The sequence below is a fragment of the Melanostigma gelatinosum genome (genome assembly GCF_949748355.1).
Source record: "Melanostigma gelatinosum genome assembly, chromosome: 7".
Lineage (NCBI taxonomy): Eukaryota > Metazoa > Chordata > Actinopteri > Perciformes > Zoarcidae > Melanostigma > Melanostigma gelatinosum.
Genome location: NC_136640.1, coordinates 16,856,531 through 16,879,009, shown reverse-complemented (window position 1 = coordinate 16,879,009; position 22,479 = coordinate 16,856,531). Strand labels below are relative to the sequence as shown.

Sequence of the window (22,479 nt, the reverse complement as noted above, 5' to 3'; positions counted from 1 at the left end):
ACGGCCTGGCTACACGCAGAGCCAACAGAGGTGTCGCCCACCGATCGCGTGGTCATGGACAAATACATCAGATCACTCCCGTATGAGGCAAAAAAATTGGCAGGCCAGAGAAACCCCCGCAACATCGAGGACCTGGTGGAAATAATGGAGGGTTACCAAGCAGCACAAGCTTTAGTGCGTGGGGGAAGAAACCAGAAATTAGAGGGGCCCACCCGCAAAGAAAAAATTAAAACTGAGGAAAATAAATATGTGTCTCCCTCCTTCCCCCCAGGCTTTCCCCGACGTCGGCCGGCGTTTGGACAGGAAGAGAGGAGGTGCTACAACTGCGGCGAGATCGGGCACATCGCCTGGGAATGCCCTCACCGCCAGGACGCACCCATGCCCACGGCCAGTGAGGGGAGTCGCCCATGCGGCTTGATTACAGGATGCTGGGCCACTCACGAGGACCACATGCCCCTCACCCCTGTCAAAGTCAACGGCCGCGACGCCTCAGCGATGGTGGACTCCGGGAGCGCCATTACATTGGTGAGACCCACGTATGCTCAGTACCCGCTCCTAACAGGCACCCGAGCGGTCACGTGCATCCATGGGGAGACCCGCGAATACCCCACCACCGCCCTAGAGATCTACACGACGAGGGGTAGATACATCGGCACTGCAGGAGTCGTGGAAGGACTCCCCGTAGAGGTGCTCGTCGGCCGAGACCTGCCCGTGTTCCAGGAGCTTTGGCGCAGCCTGGTGGTGAAACAAGGTACGACCCCTCCCCGAAAGTACAAAAAGAAAGCCATCTGTGGGCTGGGGGAGGAGATCTCCACCTCTCCCCTATCGGAAGGAGTCGCCAGTGCCGTGGCCCGGGCGTTGGTGGAGGCCACCCAACCCAACCCCGATGACGTCTATGCCACAGCCATCGAGAACGACGGACCCTCCAGCCCCAGTGAGCCCGAAGGAGAGGCGCCGCCCATCCCCGAGGAAGCAGATACCCCCTCCCTCGACGAAGAGGAGCTGGCCGGGCTGTTTCCCCAGGACCCGGAGGAGCCCATCTTACCCGGGCCCCTCACAGGGAGGTTTGGGACGGCCCAGTTGGAGGACCCCAACCTAGCCAACGCCCTTCGGCAGGTGGCCGCCGTAGACGGACGACCACTGGACGGGGTAAGAGACCTCCCTCCCACACATTTCTCCATATATAACGGGCTCCTATACCAGGTAGTAATGAGGGACGGGGCCCCCCTCAGGTTGTTACTGGTGCCACGTCCTTTTATACCCTCTGTCCTACAGTTAGCCCACTCCCATCTCCTAGGTGCCCATCTAGGAGTGGAGAAAACCCTGGAAAGGGTGAGGGCCAGGTTCCACTGGCCCGGAATAAAAAAGGCCGTAGAAGATTACTGCCGGAGCTGCCCCGAATGTCAACAAGTGGCCCCACAACCCCATCACAGAAACCCGCTGGTGCCCCTGCCGATCATCACCGTCCCCTTCAGCAGGATCGGGATGGACCTAGTGGGGCCACTACCCAAGACCAACAGGGGACACAGGTACATCCTGGTTATTGTTGATTACGCCACCCGGTATCCCGAAGCCATCCCCCTACGCTCCATGGCCACCAAGGGCATAGCAAGGGAGCTTGTGATGTTGTTTTCCAGGGTCGGAATACCGGAGGAGATTCTCACCGACCAAGGGACCCCGTTCATGTCTAGGATCATGAAGGACCTGTGTGGCATGCTGAAGGTGACACAACTGAGGACGTCGGTGTATCACCCCCAAACGGACGGCCTAGTAGAGAGATTCAACCAGACACTGAAAAAAATGCTGAAAAAGACCATGGACCAGGACGGTAAGAATTGGGACCAACTGCTGCCATTCCTTATGTTCTCCATCAGAGAGGTGCCCCAGGCGTCTACAGGATTCTCGCCCTTCGAGCTCCTGTACGGTCGACGACCCCGGGGACTACTCGACCTGGCCAAGGAAGCCTGGGAACACCAACCCTCCCCCTACCGCACCATGGTGGACCACGTCGAGGAGATGAGGGTGAGGATGGCATCACTCTGGCCCATAGTCCGAGAACACATGGCCGATGCACAGGCGGCCCAAGCCCGCGTGTACAACCGGGGAACACAACCCCGAGTGTTTAACCCAGGGGATCGGGTGTTGGTCCTGGTGCCCACGGCGGAATGTAAGTTTTTAGCCCGATGGAGGGGACCTTATGAAGTTATGGAAAGATTGGGGCCGGTAAACTACCGAGTCAGGCAACCAGGTCGAAGGCACCCGACGAAGATTTATCATGTTAACCTTCTCAAGAAATGGGTGAGTAGGGATGCCATGCTCTGTTTCTCTCTCTCTACACCCCCAGGAAAAACGGAGCCAGTCGAGGTACCCGTGGGAGAAGAGTTGACCCCCCGGCAGAAGCAGGACGTCCGGGAAATGGTGGATCGGTTCCGAGACGTGTTCTCCCCGGACCCCGGATACACCACACTGGTGCAACACCGGATAATCACCGAGCCCGGGAAGAAGGTAAAACTAAGGCCGTACCGCATCCCCGAAGCCCGCCGGGGGGCGATAGAGAGAGAGGTACAGAGTATGCTGGAGGCAGACATCATCGAACCCTCGACTAGCGAGTGGTGCAGCCCTATAGTGTTGGTTCCGAAACCAGATGGCTCAGTCAGATTCTGCAATGATTTTAGACAGCTCAACGCCATCTCAAAATTTGATGCCTACCCGATGCCCAGGGTGGACGAAATGATAGAGCGCATCGGGAGGGCCAGATACATAACCACCCTCGACTTGACTAAAGGCTACTGGCAAGTGGCAGTGGCCCCCGAAGACAGGGAAAAAACGGCCTTCACTACTCCCATGGGCCTGTACCACTATAAGAGGCTGCCGTTCGGTCTCCACGGAGCCCCCCCCACGTACCAGAGACTGATGGACCAGGTACTTCGTCCCCATCGAGAATACGCGGCAGCCTATCTGGACGACATCGTCGTACACGGGGAGGAATGGGGGGCTCACCTCCAAAGACTGGAAGCAGTCCTGAAAGCTCTGCGAGGGGCGGGGCTGACAGCCAACCCCAAGAAATGTCGCCTCGGCCTCCGGGAAGCTGACTACCTGGGGTACACCATCGGCCGCGGCTGCGTCAAGCCCCAGGTAGGGAAAGTCGAGGCGATCCGGGAGTGGCCCCGCCCCCGCACAAAGAAACAGGTACGAGCATTCATTGGGCTAGCTAGCTACTACCGACGTTTTGTTCCCCAGTTCTCTGCCCTTGCAGCGCCCCTAACGGACCTAACCAAAAACCGGCTGCCAGATCGGATCGTCTGGACGGCAGAGACCGAGGACGCCTTCGAGAAGCTGAAGGAAGCACTTTGTTCCGAACCAGTGCTGGTGACCCCGGACTTTACCCAACCGTTGGTGGTACAGACGGATGCCTCCGAGACCGGGGTGGGTGCCGTCCTGTCCCAGCTGAGGGATGGAGAGGAGCACCCAATCACATACGTAAGCAGAAAACTATTACCTAGAGAAACAAGATACGCCACGGTCGAGAAGGAATGTTTGGCCATCAAATGGGCTCTGGGGGAATTGAAATACTATCTGCTGGGACGGCACTTTACCCTGGTCACGGACCACGCCCCCCTGGTATGGATGTCCAGAACGAAAGACAATAACGCCAGGGTCACCCGCTGGTTTTTATCCCTTCAGCCGTATGCTTTCTCTGTTGTCCACAGATCCGGGGCCGCTCATGGAAACGCGGACGCCCTGTCAAGACGGGACGCCCTAGGTTCCTGGAGCAGTCCTCCCCCCAGGTCGGATTTAAGGGGGGGGGTATGTGGCAGCCGGAGGGGCAACCCCAGAGGGGTAGTGATAGAGGGACGATATGGCCTGACATGGAGGCGGAGCCCCCATGTCAGGGAATGGAAAAGAGCGCCAAACCACCATCAGCCCAACAAGCAACACCTGAGGAGGAGAGACGAGGGAGCGACCACACCCTATCAGAGGAGGAGGAGGGGACTACAAAAGGGCCCAGGAAACAGGAAACAGGGGGAGAGTAGGAGTAGAAGAGGAAGAAGAAGAAGAAGAAGAAGGAGCCTAATCAGCGAAACCCTTGGAGAAGACTGCCTTACCCCTGGATCACCCTGGAACGTCTGACTACCCGCCCGGCTCACGACCCCTGCCTGTACGACTACCCTGCTCCTGCCCGCGCCCTGGACCGTCTGAGGAATACCCGTTGTGCACCGACCCGTGGAATTGGACACCGACCCTCCCTCTGGAAAGCGGACATTGTGTTCTTGAGTGTCTATCCTACCTCTTTCCACTCTCTACCTTCAGTAAAAACCTCACTTGAACCGTTTATCTGCCGACTGGTTGTGTTTATTGGTCAGTGTTGTCGTGAAACCCCCTGTCCACCCCGGGGGCTGTCACAGTATTAACAAAAGTAGCAATTAACGATATTTTTTATTGTCTGCTGCAGTCAGCAATATGAGTTATGTATTGCTGTTGAACGAAGTGGGAAAAGTGGATTCATTTGACAATGTATTTAGCATGCAGGAAGCCGTTAAATCCTTTTATGTAGAGGTTCAGCCAGCACCATCAGACCTGCAGGAAATGCTGTCACTATTGCTGTTCAACATAAACCAGGCAGTGCTCATATTTCTGTGCCAGCAGCATCAATAAAGATTACTAAATTCAGTGAGTGAATTCAAGGTACTTTACATAATGTCAAACAGCTGCTGCTGGGATCCAACCTCTCATTCTGTCAATAAGCAATAAGCATGCTCATGCAGGACTGTGTGACTGGGTTGCAGTTTATGCTTCAGGCCTTCTGTAATCCATTGTGATTGGACTGTATTACACATATTCGTAAACCCTAAAATAACAAAAGGTTTGCAGATTAATGCAGATTAGTACACTGATATTTTTATGAACAAATCAATGTGTTTTTCCCTGGTGCAAAACTGTTGTTTGAAGTCATAAACACTATTTTTATTGCTGATAAAATTTGTCAAAATTGTGTTACAAGTCTCCTGTTTTCTGTAAGTATACATATGGATGGTGATGATATTTATACATATTTATGGTCCAGGCTTATCACCAAGTCAATTATACAATGATATGAGAAAAGTGTGAGTTTGTGTGGTTAACTTTAAATCCATTATATACTTCATTGTTGTGTTACTTAATAGCGCATCACATTATATTTAATATTTATAAACACTGAACAGCAATCATTTACAGTTTGTTCTCTCTGATATTTTTCAAGATTCCGCACAACAATGAAGTCAGTCAAAAGGTCTTTACTGTGCAGCTCTAAAATATCAGTTTGGTTGTTGTACAAAGCATTCACCTGCAGGTGTCGCACTGACTCCAAACTCAATACCTAATGCATATAACCTTTTCTTTCTTTTTTAGCAAATGATTTACCCTAATCAATCACTTTAAACAAATAAAAATAAATTGAATTGGTGCATAAAGTATACCCTGGTTTAATCCATTTGCATGAAACAATTGAGCTCAAACTGCATGTGAAGCGCGTTTAATCTGAAACAGCCCCCACAAACTGCCGCTGGACCCTAACTCCAGGAAGTTTTATGTATTGCTGTTATTAATAGTGCAAATAAACCTGCTTGCTGTAAGGCAAGGCAAGGCAAGTTTATTTGTATAGCACATTTCAACAACAAGGTAATTCAAAGTGCTTCACATAAAACCATTGAAAGCATCAAAACATAAGTCAAAAGAAAATGAGATTTAAAAACAATTAAGAACATTCATTAAAACATTAAAAAACAGTGCAAGAAATAAAATGCAGTAGTAAAATGCAGAAATGCAGGAAATTGATTAATATATGAATTGAATGTGGTTCAATTAAAGGCAGCAGCAAACAGAAAGGTCTTCAATCTTGATTTAAATGAGCTGAGGGTCTCAGCAGACCTGCAGCTTTCTGGGACTTTGTTCCAGATATGTGGAGCAGAAAAACTGAACGCTGCTTCTCCATGTTTAGTTCTGACTCTGGGAACAGAAAGTAGACCGGTCCCAGACGACCTGAGGGGTCGGGATGGTTCATAAGGTAGCAGCAGATCAGAGATGTATTTTGGCCCTAAACCATTCAGTGCTTTGTAAACCAACAGCAGGATTTTAAAGTCAATTCTTTGTTGGACAGGAAGCCAGTGCAAAGACCTCAGAACTGGAGTGATGTGATCCACCCTCCTGGTCTTAGTGAGGACTCGAGCTGCAGCGTTCTGAATCAGCTGCAGCTTTCTGACGGACTTTTTACAGAGACCTGTAAACACACCGTTACAGTAGTCCAGTCTGCTGAAGATAAATGCGTGGACAAGTTTTTCCAAATCCTGTTGAGACATAAGTCCTCTAATCCTTGATATATTCTTCAGGTGATAGTAGGTTGATTTTGTAATTGTCTTGATTTGGCTGTTCAGGTTGAGGTCTGAATCCATAACTACACCTAGATTTCTGGCTTGGTTTGTGGGTTTTAACATCAGTGATTGAAGCTGAGCGGTGATTTTCAATCGTTCGTCCTTGGTACCAAAAACAATTACTTCTGTTGTATCTTTGTTTAATTGAGGAAAATTCTGGCACATCCAGTTGTTGATTTGTTCAATGCAGTTACCCAGCCCTTGTATGGGATTATAGTCCCCTGGTGACATAGTTATGTAGATTTGTGTGTCGTCTGCATAATTATGATAACACACTTTGTTGTTTTCCATAATCTGAGCTAGTGGAAGCATGTAGATGTTGAACAGAAGAGGTCCCAGTATTGAACCTTGGGGAACACCACATGTAATTTTAGTCAGCTCTGATGTGTAATCAGCCACAGACACAAAGTATTCTCGGTCCTTCAAGTAGGATTCAAACCAGTTAAGTGCTGTGCCAGAGAGTCCCACCCAGATTTTTAGTCTTTCTAGGAGTATGGCATGGTCGACCGTGTCGAATGCAGCACTGAGATCCAGTAATACTAAGACTGAACTTCTGCCATTGTCTATGTTTCAGTGGATGTCGTTGAAAACCTTAACAAGAGCAGTTTCAGTGCTGTAGTGCTGTCGAAAGCCTGACTGGAAAACATCAAAGCAGTTATTTACGGTCAAGAAGTTGGTCAGCTGTTGGAAAACCGCTTTTTCAATTATTTTACTTAAAAATGGGAGGTTTGATATTGGCCTATAATTTTTCATTGTTGCGGAGTCTAAACTAGCCTTCTTTAGGAGCGGTTTAAGAACTGCAGTTGTTAGGGCTTGTGGGAAGACACCTGAGAGAAGGGATGTGTTTACAATTTATTTAGTTACAACACAGTCAAAATCAATACAGATTACAGACAGCAGTTCAGTAAACTCATCAAAGAAGGTTGCACAGTATTTAGGCGGTCTGTAAATGTTTAGGAATAAAGCTTGAGTGGAATTTAGAGCCACATATTCAAAAGAACTAAAATGACCAAAGGACATCTGCTTGCATTGAAGATAATCATTAAATAAAATAGCAACTCCACCTCCTTTCTTATGCGCTCTTGTTTCACTCATGAAACTGAAGTTGTGAGCTGTTGATTCAATAAGAACAGCTGCACTGTTATCTTGATTTAACCAAGTTTCAGTTAAAAACAAAATGTCCAGTTTGTGCCTAACAATAAAATCATTGATTAAAAATGTTTTTTCTGACAGAGACCTGACATTTAATAAAGCTAAGTTTAATGTGGTTAAAGCTTTCTTTGCCCAATTTATTTGGACAGGCTGATGAGGAATGTATGCTAAGTTTGATAAGTTTGCAGGTTTACTGTTGTTTCTTCGAAGCCTCACCTTTCTTTTTCTATAAACTTGCAGGACAGGAATTGAGACGGCTAGCTGCATACAGGGCCCCGACCTTTCCTGGAGAGAGTCATTGGTGTCATTAGCCTTGTAGCCTGGACCCAGAAGATATCAATTATTTCCGTTATCATGTAGGGGAGACAGAGGATGGTTGTGGAACCGTCGAGGAGTGGGGCGAGGAGTGTGTTTGGTTCCAGCAATGACCAGCTCTTTCATGCGGTCAGTGAACTCCAGGTGGGGGGAGGATGGGGAGAGTGTGAGAGAGGAAAGGGACCTGGATGGAATTTGGGGGGTGGAAGTAGGTGCTGGGTAGGGAGGTAAAGACTCCTCGTCTAGGAAGGGTAGGGAAAGTGGGATACCGGAGGCGAAGGCGGTCCCTGATGATGAGGTTGGAGACTCCTCATTTTCACTGTCGTTATGCGGGGGCATCCTTCCCGTAAGGTCTCCATGGCGATGCTGTGTGGTTATCTTGTGTTTAGACTCCTCTTGTATCTTGTCCTTGGCAGTAGGGACAGACGGGTGACGCAGGGAGAAAAACAGGTTCGAGGTAAACAGTTTAACCCCTGACTTGTTCAGGCAAATTCCATGCGCTGCAAAAAGATGTCTGCGCTCCCAGAAAAGGTAGAAATTGTTGATAAAATGTACTGAATGGTCAGCACATGCAGTTGACAGCCATCTGTTCAGTGCAAACAGCCTGCTGAATCCTTCATCTCCTCCTCTGACTGGTGGAAGAGGGCCACTGATAAACACCTCAGCCTTGACAGAGCTGACTGTGTTTAACAGATCAATAAAGTCTCGCTTTAGAACTTCAGACTGTTGTTTCACAATATCACAGCTTCCTGTATGCACGATGATGTTTTTCGCTGTGGGATAGTCAGCCACGATGTCCAGGAATTTGTCTCTCATGTCAGAGACCATATCTTTCGGAAAGCAGAGTATTTTGGTGTTCTTGCTGCACAGTTTTCTGACATCTTTTACAGCATAGTCACCAACAATCAGAGTCTCAGGCCCAGTCACTAGCTTTGCCTGCGGCCTTTTCTCACATTTACTCTCAGTTCTTACCCTGCTTTGAGGAGATAGCTGCTTATCCAGGTCATCAGATGGAGATTTATGATCCTGCGACAATGGAGCAAATCTGTTTTGAAGTTGTAGGCTTGGTTGTTGTGGAGGTATTTTGCAGGTTTTACTTTCCTTAGCTGTCCTTGGCTTTGTCCGTCTGGGTGCAGGGGTTGAGGAGGAGTTCTGCCCGTGTGCTAGTGCAGGCCAGTCAGTCACATAAGATTCATGATCTGCTCTGTCCTCCTGTTTCTTGGTAGGCCTGGTTATGCTAGTTAGCTGTGTCTTAGCTTGCATTTGTCCAGTGTTTTGAGTCCATGGTAGAGTGGTATCATTCCCACACAGTCCATTTACTTCCGCATTTACTTCTAGTCGGTAGATTTTTGTTTCCAAGACTGCAATCTTCTGTAGGAGTTTGTAGTAGTCATAAATAGAAACGATCTCCGTCCACACGGCCGTTTCAGCATCATTCTCGAGTTGATCTGCATCCAGACGGCAACCTTCGAAGACGGGCAGCACGTGACCATTAACCAGAGATGGGCAAAGATACATCAAAATGTATATTGATAGAAAATACAAAATACCCCTCAAATAAATGTATCAAAATAAAATACAAAATACTGGTGCCAGAAAATGTAACAAAATACAATACATGTATTTTGTATTTAAAATACAGGAAACGCTTTTTTTCTGGATTTTCCGTTTTCTCACAATTTGGTACAGCAGAGCATTCATGTTTGGGCTATATAATATAATAATAATATAATATAATTATATATAATGTACACAAAGCTCTGGTGAAGCCCACACAAAGGAAGAACAGTCACAGAATGTCAGTGTAACTAAGCACATCTGTGCTTGTTGATGGTCCTTCTTGAACATCATCTTGCTGAGACATGTTGTCCACCTGGCCAACTGTAAAATGTATGAAGTAATAAAACTAAGAATACTTTCATAATATGCCTTTCAAATAAGATATATTGGATATTTAATGTTTTTTAGTTTTTTGAACAAATGGACATCTACTGTCATAGCCTGGCTAACTGTGAACTATATTATCTGCCAGTAATTGATATGACATTATGACATTCACATTGAGAAGATACAGCATAACTCAGTGGTGGGCCATCAGGGCCTGCAAGGCCTTCTCTGCTGGCCTAAACAGAATCACAACGCTACATCTATTTTATAATTTAATAATTTTTCTTAAATACACTACATGTATTATAATTTATAAAAATATTTTTCCCATTATCTTATGTTCTCATTGCACAGCTACTGTCTTCCTCAGTTGTTCTGCTTCCAGTGCAGCTTGTTTTAAGTAGATCTTTTATCCAATCAGATTTCACCTGTGTCTCTATGTAAGAACAGAGGCCCGAGGCCTGCAAACTCACAAGTGCATCCATGTGCAGTTTCAGTGAATGGGGACGATATTGTTGATTGTCAGTGTTCAACCAATCAGATCTTTAGTTTGACATGTTGGGCGTATTCTTTGACGTGTCAGCGCCTGCTAGCCGGCCTATAATGACGTCAGCATTACGTGCAGCTCAGTGTCCATGTGCAGCTCTGCCGCGAGGTGCAGAGTGCGCTGTGATTGGTCAGTGGGCGAGCACGTGACTATCGTGAAACGAAACTTAACAGCAGAGGCTTAGTCGGGTAGTGAAACACATCACGTGATGCAGCTCAGCCAATCAAATATGGGCATTCTGACCCGAGTGAGATGTACCACACACCGTGACACAGGGGGCTGAGACGATTAAAAAAAAATGAGATGTCCGCATGGCATTTGCCACTTGATTTTCTAACACACGGGTCACCACGTATGCACGGTCAACCGCGCGAGCTAATGTAAAACTCCGGCGAGCTAATTAGTTAGCCTTCCAATTTATTTCAACTAAAGAAGCTAAAGCTGCAGCGCCATGATTTGGGAAACTTTCAAAACCTCGCGTCAGAGCTAGAGACTCAACGGAAGGCGTGTGCGTAACTTGACAGTCCGCGCTACACAGAGCAGATTGACAAGCGTCTGTCAGAGTTTGACAAACGCTTTCGAGACTTTGCTTTACTCGAGCCAGTTGCTACACTTATGTGTGTTGTGAAGTGGAGCTTCTAATTGGCGACCAAGACACGTCTGGTTTTGAACAGAACACGTTTACTTCTGAAACTGTAGTATTACAACTGTTCGAGTAAACAGAGCGCACTCTTGCACCCGACATATAGGGTTTTCCCGCATCATCATTGTGAAGCAGACACGTACCATGCTACTTCTCGCTCTTCACAGTAAAAGCACTTCCTGTTTCAGGCACTTCACAATAAAAGTAAACATGCAACTCAAACAATTTACAACAATGTGCTGCACATTTCGGGAAGATATTGAGGTTGATTTACTCACATCAAAAATTGCAATGCTGTTTCACCTGAACTCGTCTGGAGTGGAGGATGAGATGTTGACACTGCAAGCTGACATTCAGCTGAAGTCCAGGGCTCATGGACAGTTTTCCCACAGAGGAAAAGTACCCAAACATGAGGACATGTAATACCTTTTTGACTGCATTATTCGGCTCTACTCATTTATGTGAGTCAGCCTTTTCCCACATGAAGAACATTAAGTCCAGACGCCGTTCCACCATGACTGATGATCATTTGAAGTCTGCTAGAGGTGGCTACCAGCAGCTACTGTCCGGACTATGCAACTCTGGCCAATCCCATTCAGTGCAAGTCATCAGAGTAAGGTAATGACCAAAAATGTACAGAATTGAATTGTGCCATAAGGGTTCATGCAGTTATGCAAGGTACGCCTGTCAGGATCCAGGATCCCTGTCTGACCAGACACCTCCCATGGCCGCACCCTTGATTGTGCACAGCTGAGGACACTCCAGCCGATCACCTCCTGCAGCCTGACACACCAGACTCAGGGCCCACGAATGAGTCTCCTGTCTCTATATAAACTCTGGTCCTGCAGTCTGGGGTTGTCAGGTCATACCGTTTTTCACCCGCTGAAACCCCGTGGCGTCCTCTGCCCTCCTTGTGTTTATGGATTACACTCCGCCGCTCTGCCCTCCTTGTGGTCTACGGATTACACTCCGCCGCTCTGCCCGCCTGGTGTTAAACGGACTACACTCGCCGTCAAGCTGCCAGCCCTCCGGTGTCGTGCCACGGGCCTCACACCGTCGATCTGCCACTCGGGTGTCGGACCACGGGCTCCACACCTTCACACAGTCTAAATAAAACCTGTGAATATTAACTTCTGTCTCCTGTGGTCTTGTGTTTGGGTCCTACCTGTGAACTCCTGTGACAACGTCAACATATATTGTAAATATAAAGTATACTCAGTGTGTGTGTGTGTGTGTGTGTGTGGGTGTGTGTGTGATATTCAGCATTTTTTAAGGAGATCATTTTGACTTGGTCATTTTAAAAGTAGCTCGCAAGCCGAAAAAGTGTGGGCACCCCTGCATTAGGCTATGTAGCCAGACCCAGCCATCAATTATACATCAAGCTAGTTGATATCTGTCACACTCAGATAAAATATTTAACTTGACAGACAATCTGTTGAACTTGAAGACTGAACTCGTGAACTGTTTTTTGATTCGTGGAGAAAGTGTATTGAGTATTTTAAATCCAAAATTACTCCACTCTAAAGTATTTTGTTACAAATTACGTGCGATTTTTATCGGCCCTATCAAATACAAATTACAAAATACTCAAAAGTAATTGAAATACGTATTTCAAATACAAGTAATAGAAACACTGCCCAACGTACACTGGGCATGCGCGTGACGGTGTAAACAGGAAGTAGATTGGTTGCTGAGTTTTAAAAAATTACGACCGAGTAATAAAGTAGTCTTCAACAATGAAAGGTTGTTTGATACTTAAAAAGAGTACGCATGGGATTATTAGATGTCAGCTGAAAAATAAGGCTTTGCTTTTATAGGGGCCCCTTTAATCAAAACAGGTTATTTTCATATCATAGATTGTGAACTTGTCTGCTGAACTGCTTCCATACTGCAACAGGATCCCATATCCCCACTGAAATCTTCATCAATGAGAAACGTCATGCTGCATGACGATAGCACGTAAATAATGTGTCTCTGGAGGAATTGGGCCAAACACTTGAGATAAGAGGCAGAACATCCCAGAGATGTTGTACATTTAAGCTGTATGATAAGAAGTACAGCAATCCAAAGCTTTTCTTCTGACTGATGAAGACAGTCTTAGGTGAGTGTAAGGCTCTTTTATTCTGAAGGTTGAATGTGTAAGTTAAAGTGCAAATATAGAAAAATACAAAATAGTATGTTTTGTTGTTTTGTGAAGTTTGTTTCTCAATTATCAAGCATTTGTGTTGCTATTTTACGTTATTAGCTCAATTCTATGCGTATTCTAATCCTAATTAAATTATCAAAAAATACCTGTATATTTTAGGATGTATTTTAGGGGTGTCTTGACATTAAACTTATTTCTCTTTAACAGGTTGGCTCTAGTGCCCAGTTGAAAAATGCATAATTTGACTGAATTTCCAGGCAATGCAACTACCTACAACAGCCTGTCTGTGATCATCAAGGTGTGTGTGGTTATCCCAGTCTTCTGCATCTTCCTCTACTTCATTGCTGCCATGCTGCACATCTTTGCATCTCACAGGCAGTACCTGGACTCCACCCGTTACATCCTGTTTGCCTACATGCTGACTAATGACATTCTCCAGCTCTTGTCCTCTGTGCTGCTCTTCCTGTTTGTCATGGGCCAGGTGAAATTGTCTATTGCCTACTGTGTTCCTCTGCTATTCCTTTCTACTGCCACGTTCCAGAACACACCTTTAATCCTGGCCACCATGTGTCTGGAGCGCTATGTTGCCATCTTCTATCCGCTGCAGTGCCCGGCCGCCTGGCGCTCAGACCGTATCTGGATAATTATTCTGTCCGTGTGGCTTATCAGCTGTATCTACCCTATTGTTACGTACTCCATCGTTGCGAGGGATTATGCTGCAATGGATATCCTCTCCACCGCTGTGCTTTGCAAATATAACATTGTCACAACATCTCCAGTCCAGGCTTTGTTCCAACTTGGTATATATATTCTCTTTTTTGCAGTCGTGGCTGTTGTCATCCTCTTTACATATGTTAGAATCCTGCTGGAAACAAGGAAGCTGAGACAGGACAAAGTGTCTGTGAGCAAAGCCATGCACACGGTGCTGCTACACGGCTTTCAGCTGCTGCTGTGCATTTTGGCCTTCACTCACCCCATCACTGAAACTTTCTTAGCGTTGCATGTCAACTGGCTACCAGAGGACATTGCCTTTTTTAATTATTTCTGTTTCATCCTCACTCCACGCTTTCTCAGCCCGCTCATCTACGGCTTTAGAGATCAGAATCTCAGGGACAGCATCAGGAAGACAATTCTCTGCTGCTCAAACAAAGTCAAACCCGGCGAGAGAGGCAAGCTTCAGGACAACCTGTCTGCTTCTTGAACTGGCTGATGTAGTTTTGACAGAGCTCTCAAACCTAATGCACGGATGTTAAAAGATGTATTTGGGATTTTTAAACAATTTTTCTGAATGTCCTGTAAAGTTTTAAAAAGCACTGTGTACTGTTTCCTCAAAAAAGGCCTTAGAAAGTATTGAAAAGTCTTCAATGTATTAACAAAAGTAGCAATTAACGATATTTTTTATTGTCTGCTGCAGTCAGCAATATGAGTTATGTATTGCTGTTGAACGAAGTGGGAAAAGTGGATTCATTTGACAATGTATTTAGCATGCAGGAAGCCGTTAAATCCTTTTATGTAGAGGTTCAGCCAGCACCATCAGACCTGCAGGAAATGCTGTCACTATTGCTGTTCAACATAAACCAGGCAGTGCTCATATTTCTGTGCCAGCAGCATCAATAAAGATTACTAAATTCAGTGAGTGAATTCAAGGTACTTTACATAATGTCAAACAGCTGCTGCTGGGATCCAACCTCTCATTCTGTCAATAAGCAATAAGCATGCTCATGCAGGACTGTGTGACTGGGTTGCAGTTTATGCTTCAGGCCTTCTGTAATCCATTGTGATTGGACTGTATTACACATATTCGTAAACCCTAAAATAACAAAAGGTTTGCAGATTAATGCAGATTAGTACACTGATATTTTTATGAACAAATCAATGTGTTTTTCCCTGGTGCAAAACTGTTGTTTGAAGTCATAAACACTATTTTTATTGCTGATAAAATTTGTCAAAATTGTGTTACAAGTCTCCTGTTTTCTGTAAGTATACATATGGATGGTGATGATATTTATACATATTTATGGTGCAGGCTTATCACCAAGTCAATTATACAATGATATGAGAAAAGTGTGAGTTTGTGTGGTTAACTTTAAATCCATTATATACTTCATTGTTGTGTTACTTAATAGCGCATCACATTATATTTAATATTTATAAACACTGAACAGCAATCATTTACAGTTTGTTCTCTCTGATGTTTTTCAAGATTCCGCACAACAATGAAGTCAGTCAAAAGGTCTTTACTGTGCAGCTCTAAAATATCAGTTTGGTTGTTGTACAAAGCATTCACCTGCAGGTGTCGCACTGACTCCAAACTCAATACCTAATGCATATAACCTTTTCTTTCTTTTTTTAGCAAATGATTTACCCTAATCAATCACTTTAAACAAATAAAAATAAATTGAATTGGTGCATAAAGTATACCCTGGTTTAATCCATTTGCATGAAACAATTGAGCTCAAACTGCATGTGAAGCGCGTTTAATCTGAAACAGCCCCCACAAACTGCCGCTGGACCCTAACTCCAGGAAGTTTTATGTATTGCTGTTATTAATAGTGCAAATAAACCTGCTTGCTGTAAGGCAAGGCAAGGCAAGGCAAGTTTATTTGTATAGCACATTTCAACAACAAGGTAATTCAAAGTGCTTCACATAAAACCATTAAAAGCATCAAAACATAAGTCAAAAGAAAATGAGATTTAAAAACAATTAAGAACATTCATTAAAACATTAAAAAACAGTGCAAGAAATAAAATGCAGTAGTAAAATGCAGAAATGCAGGAAATTGATTAATATATGAATTGAATGTGGTTCAATTAAAGGCAGCAGCAAACAGAAAGGTCTTCAATCTTGATTTAAATGAGCTGAGGGTCTCAGCAGACCTGCAGCTTTCTGGGACTTTGTTCCAGATATGTGGAGCAGAAAAACTGAACGCTGCTTCTCCATGTTTAGTTCTGACTCTGGGAACAGAAAGTAGACCGGTCCCAGACGACCTGAGGGGTCGGGATGGTTCATAAGGTAGCAGCAGATCAGAGATGTATTTTGGCCCTAAACCATTCAGTGCTTTGTAAACCAACAGCAGGATTTTAAAGTCAATTCTTTGTTGGACAGGAAGCCAGTGCAAAGACCTCAGAACTGGAGTGATGTGATCCACCCTCCTGGTCTTAGTGAGGACTCGAGCTGCAGCGTTCTGAATCAGCTGCAGCTTTCTGACGGACTTTTTACAGAGACCTGTAAACACACCGTTACAGTAGTCCAGTCTGCTGAAGATAAATGCGTGGACAAGTTTTTCCAAATCCTGTTGAGACATAAATCCTCTAATCCTTGATATATTCTTCAGGTGATAGTAGGTTGATTTTGTAATTGTCTTGATTTGGCTGTTCAGGTTGAGGTCTGAATCCATAACTACACCTAGATTTCTGGCTTGGTTTGTGGGTTTTAACATCAGTGATTGAAGCTGAGCGGTGATTTTCAATCGTTCGTCCTTGGTACCAAAAACAATTACTTCTGTTGTATCTTTGTTTAATTGAGGAAAATTCTGGCACATCCAGTTGTTGATTTGTTCAATGCAGTTACCCAGCCCTTGTATGGGATTATAGTCCCCTGGTGACATAGTTATGTAGATTTGTGTGTCGTCTGCATAATTATGATAACACACTTTGTTGTTTTCCATAATCTGAGCTAGTGGAAGCATGTATATGTTGAACAGAAGAGGTCCCAGTATTGAACCTTGGGGAACACCACATGTAATTTTAGTCAGCTCTGATGTGTAATCAGCCACAGACACAAAGTATTCTCGGTCCTTCAAGTAGGATTCAAACCAGTTAAGTGCTGTGCCAGAGAGTCCCACCCAGATTTTTAGTCTTTCTAGGAGTATGGCATGGTCGACCGTGTCGAATGCAGCACTGAGATCCAGTAATACTAAGACTGAACTTCTGCCATTGTCTATGTTTCAGTGGATGTCGTTGAAAACCTTAACAAGAGCAGTTTCAGTGCTGTAGTGCTGTCGAAAGCCTGACTGGAAAACATCAAAGCAGTTATTTACGGTCAAGAAGTTGGTCAGCTGTTGGAAAACCGCTTTTTCAATTATTTTACTTAAAAATGGGAGGTTTGATATTGGCCTATAATTTTTCATTGTTGCGGAGTCTAAACTAGCCTTCTTTAGGAGCGGTTTAAGAACTGCAGTTGTTAGGGCTTGTGGGAAGACACCTGAGAGAAGGGATGTGTTTACAATTTATTTAGTTACAACACAGTCAAAATCAATACAGATTACAGACAGCAGTTCAGTAAACTCATCAAAGAAGGTTGCACAGTATTTAGGCGGTCTGTAAATGTTTAGGAATAAAGCTTGAGTGGAATTTAGAGCCACATATTCAAAAGAACTAAAATGACCAAAGGACATCTGCTTGCATTGAAGATAATCATTAAATAAAATAGCAACTCCACCTCCTTTCTTATGCGCTCTTGTTTCACTCATGAAACTGAAGTTGTGAGCTGTTGATTCAATAAGAACAGCTGCACTGTTATCTTGATTTAACCAAGTTTCAGTTAAAAACAAAATGTCCAGTTTGTGCCTAACAATAAAATCATTGATTAAAAATGTTTTTTCTGACAGAGACCTGACATTTAATAAAGCTAAGTTTAATGTGGTTAAAGCTTTCTTTGCCCAATTTATTTGGACAGGCTGATGAGGAATGTATGCTAAGTTTGATAAGTTTGCAGGTTTACTGTTGTTTCTTCGAAGCCTCACCTTTCTTTTTCTATAAACTTGCAGGACAGGAATTGAGACGGCTAGCTGCATACAGGGCCCCGACCTTTCCTGGAGAGAGTCATTGGTGTCATTAGCCTTGTAGCCTGGACCCAGAAGATATCAATTATTTCCGTTATCATGTAGGGGAGACAGAGGATGGTTGTGGAACCGTCGAGGAGTGGGGCGAGGAGTGTGTTTGGTTCCAGCAATGACCAGCTCTTTCATGCGGTCAGTGAACTCCAGGTGGGGGGAGGATGGGGAGAGTGTGAGAGAGGAAAGGGACCTGGATGGAATTTGGGGGGTGGAAGTAGGTGCTGGGTAGGGAGGTAAAGACTCCTCGTCTAGGAAGGGTAGGGAAAGTGGGATACCGGAGGCGAAGGCGGTCCCTGATGATGAGGTTGGAGACTCCTCATTTTCACTGTCGTTATGCGGGGGCATCCTTCCCGTAAGGTCTCCATGGCGATGCTGTGTGGTTATCTTGTGTTTAGACTCCTCTTGTATCTTGTCCTTGGCAGTAGGGACAGACGGGTGACGCAGGGAGAAAAACAGGTTCGAGGTAAACAGTTTAACCCCTGACTTGTTCAGGCAAATTCCATGTGCTGCAAAAAGATGTCTGCGCTCCCAGAAAAGGTAGAAATTGTTGATAAAATGTACTGAATGGTCAGCACATGCAGTTGACAGCCATCTGTTCAGTGCAAACAGCCTGCTGAATCCTTCATCTCCTCCTCTGACTGGTGGAAGAGGGCCACTGATAAACACCTCAGCCTTGACAGAGCTGACTGTGTTTAACAGATCAATAAAGTCTCGCTTTAGAACTTCAGACTGTTGTTTCACAATATCACAGCTTCCTGTATGCACGATGATGTTTTTCGCTGTGGGATAGTCAGCCACGATGTCCAGGAATTTGTCTCTCATGTCAGAGACCATATCTTTCGGAAAGCAGAGTATTTTGGTGTTCTTGCTGCACAGTTTTCTGACATCTTTTACAGCATAGTCACCAACAATCAGAGTCTCAGGCCCAGTCACTAGCTTTGCCTGCGGCCTTTTCTCACATTTACTCTCAGTTCTTACCCTGCTTTGAGGAGATAGCTGCTTATCCAGGTCATCAGATGGAGATTTATGATCCTGCGACAATGGAGCAAATCTGTTTTGAAGTTGTAGGCTTGGTTGTTGTGGAGGTATTTTACAGGTTTTACTTTCCTTAGCTGTCCTTGGCTTTGTCCGTCTGGGTGCAGGGGTTGAGGAGGAGTTCTGCCCGTGTGCTAGTGCAGGCCAGTCAGTCACATAAGATTCATGATCTGCTCTGTCCTCCTGTTTCTTGGTAGGCCTGGTTATGCTAGTTAGCTGTGTCTTAGCTTGCATTTGTCCAGTGTTTTGAGTCCATGGTAGAGTGGTATCATTCCCACACAGTCCATTTACTTCCGCATTTACTTCTAGTCGGTAGATTTTTGTTTCCAAGACTGCAATCTTCTGTAGGAGTTTGTAGTAGTCATAAATAGAAACGATCTCCGTCCACACGGCCGTTTCAGCATCATTCTCGAGTTGATCTGCATCCAGACGGCAACCTTCGAAGACGGGCAGCACGTGACCATTAACCAGAGATGGGCAAAGATACATCAAAATGTATATTGATAGAAAATACAAAATACCCCTCAAATAAATGTATCAAAATAAAATACAAAATACTGGTGCCAGAAAATGTAACAAAATACAATACATGTATTTTGTATTTAAAATACAGGAAATGCTTTTTTCTGGATTTTCCGTTTTCTCACAATTTGGTACAGCAGAGCATTCATGTTTGGGCTATATAATATAATAATAATATAATATAATTATATATAATGTACACAAAGCTCTGGTGAAGCCCACACAAAGGAAGAACAGTCACAGAATGTCAGTGTAACTAAGCACATCTGTGCTTGTTGATGGTCCTTCTTGAACATCATCTTGCTGAGACATGTTGTCCACCTGGCCAACTGTAAAATGTATGAAGTAATAAAACTAAGAATACTTTCATAATATGCCTTTCAAATAAAATATATTGGATATTTAATGTTTTTTAGTTTTTTGAACAAATGGACATCTACTGTCATAGCCTGGCTAACTGTGAACTATATTATCTGCCAGTAATTGATATGGCATTATGACATTCACATTGAGAAGATACAGCATAACTCAGTGGTGGGCCATCAGGGCCTGCAAGGCCTTCTCTGCTGGCCTAAACAGAATCACAACGCTACATCTATTTTATAATTTAATAATTTTTCTTAAATACACTACATGTATTATAATTTATAAAAATATTTTTCCCATTATCTTATGTTCTCATTGCACAGCTACTGTCTTCCTCAGTTGTTCTGCTTCCAGTGCAGCTTGTTTTAAGTAGATCTTTTATCCAATCAGATTTCACCTGTGTCTCTATGTAAGAACAGAGGCCCGAGGCCTGCAAACTCACAAGTGCATCCATGTGCAGTTTCAGTGAATGGGGACGATATTGTTGATTCTCAGTGTTCAACCAATCAGATCTTTAGTTTGACATGTTGGGCGTATTCTTTGACGTGTCAGCGCCTGCTAGCCGGCCTATAATGACGTCAGCATTACGTGCAGCTCAGTGTCCATGTGCAGCTCTGCCGCGAGGTGCAGAGTGCGCTGTGATTGGTCAGTGGGCGAGCACGTGACTATCGTGAAACGAAACTTAACAGCAGAGGCTTAGTCGGGTAGTGAATCACATCACGTGATGCAGCTCAGCCAATCAAATATGGGCATTCTGACCCGAGTGAGATGTACCACACACCGTGACACAGGGGGCTGAGACGATTAAAAAAAAATGAGATGTCCGCATGATTTTCTAACACACGGGTCACCACGTATGCACGGTCAACCGCGCGAGCTAATGTAAAACTCCGGCGAGCTAATTAGTTAGCCTTCCAATTTATTTCAACTAAAGAAGCTAAAGCTGCAGCGCCATGATTTGGGAAACTTCCAAAACCTCGCGTCAGAGCTGGAGACTCAACGGAAGGCGTGTGCGTAACTTGACAGTCCGCGCTACACAGAGCAGATTGACAAGCGTCTGTCAGAGTTTGACAAACGCTTTCGAGACTTTGCTTTACTCGAGCCAGTTGCTACACTTATGTGTGTTGTGAAGTGGAGCTTCTAATTGGCGACCAAGACACGTCTGGTTTTGAACAGAACACGTTTACTTCTGAAACTGTAGTATTACAACTGTTCGAGTAAACAGAGCGCACTCTTGCACCCGACATATAGGGTTTTCCCGCATCATCATTGTGAAGCAGACACGTACCATGCTACTTCTCGCTCTTCACAGTAAAAGCACTTCCTGTTTCAGGCACTTCACAATAAAAGTAAACATGCAACTCAAACAATTTACAACAATGTGCTGCACATTTCGGGAAGATATTGAGGTTGATTTACTCACATCAAAAATTGCAATGCTGTTTCACCTGAACTCGTCTGGAGTGGAGGATGAGATGTTGACACTGCAAGCTGACATTCAGCTGAAGTCCAGGGCTCATGGACAGTTTTCCCACAGAGGAAAAGTACCCAAACATGAGGACATGTAATACCTTTTTGACTGCATTATTCGGCTCTACTCATTTATGTGAGTCAGCCTTTTCCCACATGAAGAACATTAAGTCCAGACGCCGTTCCACCATGACTGATGATCATTTGAAGTCTGCTAGAGGTGGCTACCAGCAGCTACTGTCCGGACTATGCAACTCTGGCCAATCCCATTCAGTGCAAGTCATCAGAGTAAGGTAATGACCAAAAATGTACAGAATTGAATTGTGCCATAAGGGTTCATGCAGTTATGCAAGGTACGCCTGTCAGGATCCAGGATCCCTGTCTGACCAGACACCTCCCATGGCCGCACCCTTGATTGTGCACAGCTGAGGACACTCCAGCCGATCACCTCCTGCAGCCTGACACACCAGACTCAGGGCCCACGAATGAGTCTCCTGTCTCTATATAAACTCTGGTCCTGCAGTCTGGGGTTGTCAGGTCATACCGTTTTTCACCCGCTGAAACCCCGTGGCGTCCTCTGCCCTCCTTGTGTTTATGGATTACACTCCGCCGCTCTGCCCTCCTTGTGGTCTACGGATTACACTCCGCCGCTCTGCCCGCCTGGTGTTAAACGGACTACACTCGCCGTCAAGCTGCCAGCCCTCCGGTGTCGTGCCACGGGCCTCACACCGTCGATCTGCCACTCGGGTGTCGGACCACGGGCTCCACACCTTCACACAGTCTAAATAAAACCTGTGAATATTAACTTCTGTCTCCTGTGGTCTTGTGTTTGGGTCCTACCTGTGAACTCCTGTGACAACGTCAACATATATTGTAAATATAAAGTATACTCAGTGTGTGTGTGTGTGTGTGTGTGTGGGTGTGTGTGTGATATTCAGCATTTTTTAAGGAGATCATTTTGACTTGGTCATTTTAAAAGTAGCTCGCAAGCCGAAAAAGTGTGGGCACCCCTGCATTAGGCTATGTAGCCAGACCCAGCCATCAATTATACATCAAGCTAGTTGATATCTGTCACACTCAGATAAAATATTTAACTTGACAGACAATCTGTTGAACTTGAAGACTGAACTCGTGAACTGTTTTTTGAT

At 45.0% G+C, this 22,479-nt stretch overlaps 2 protein-coding genes across 2 annotated transcripts; both read left to right on the top strand.

The window, feature by feature from the left end:
- Positions 1-124: 124 nt before the first annotated feature.
- LOC306779963 (uncharacterized protein) lies at positions 125-1,980 on the top strand. The gene is made up of 2 exons (XM_079272098.1): positions 125-1,149; positions 1,298-1,980. Exons 1-2 carry the CDS (start codon positions 145-147, stop codon positions 1,307-1,309), a joined length of 1,017 nt encoding a protein of 338 aa, XP_079128224.1. The 5' UTR covers positions 125-144; the 3' UTR covers positions 1,310-1,980.
- A 10,984-nt stretch (positions 1,981-12,964) lies between these two features.
- LOC306779720 (odorant receptor 131-2-like) lies at positions 12,965-14,301 on the top strand (the record flags this gene model as incomplete). The annotated part of the gene is made up of 2 exons (XM_079271702.1): positions 12,965-13,061; positions 13,319-14,301. Exon 2 carries the CDS (start codon positions 13,333-13,335, stop codon positions 14,299-14,301), a length of 969 nt encoding a protein of 322 aa, XP_079127828.1. The 5' UTR covers positions 12,965-13,061; positions 13,319-13,332.
- Positions 14,302-22,479: the final 8,178 nt, after the last annotated feature.

What these genes read in the sequence shown, in the direction of transcription:
- LOC306779963 (XM_079272098.1), top strand. Translation starts at nt 145, where the DNA reads ATGGAGGGTTACCAAGCAGCACAAGCTTTAGTGCGTGGGGGAAGAAAC.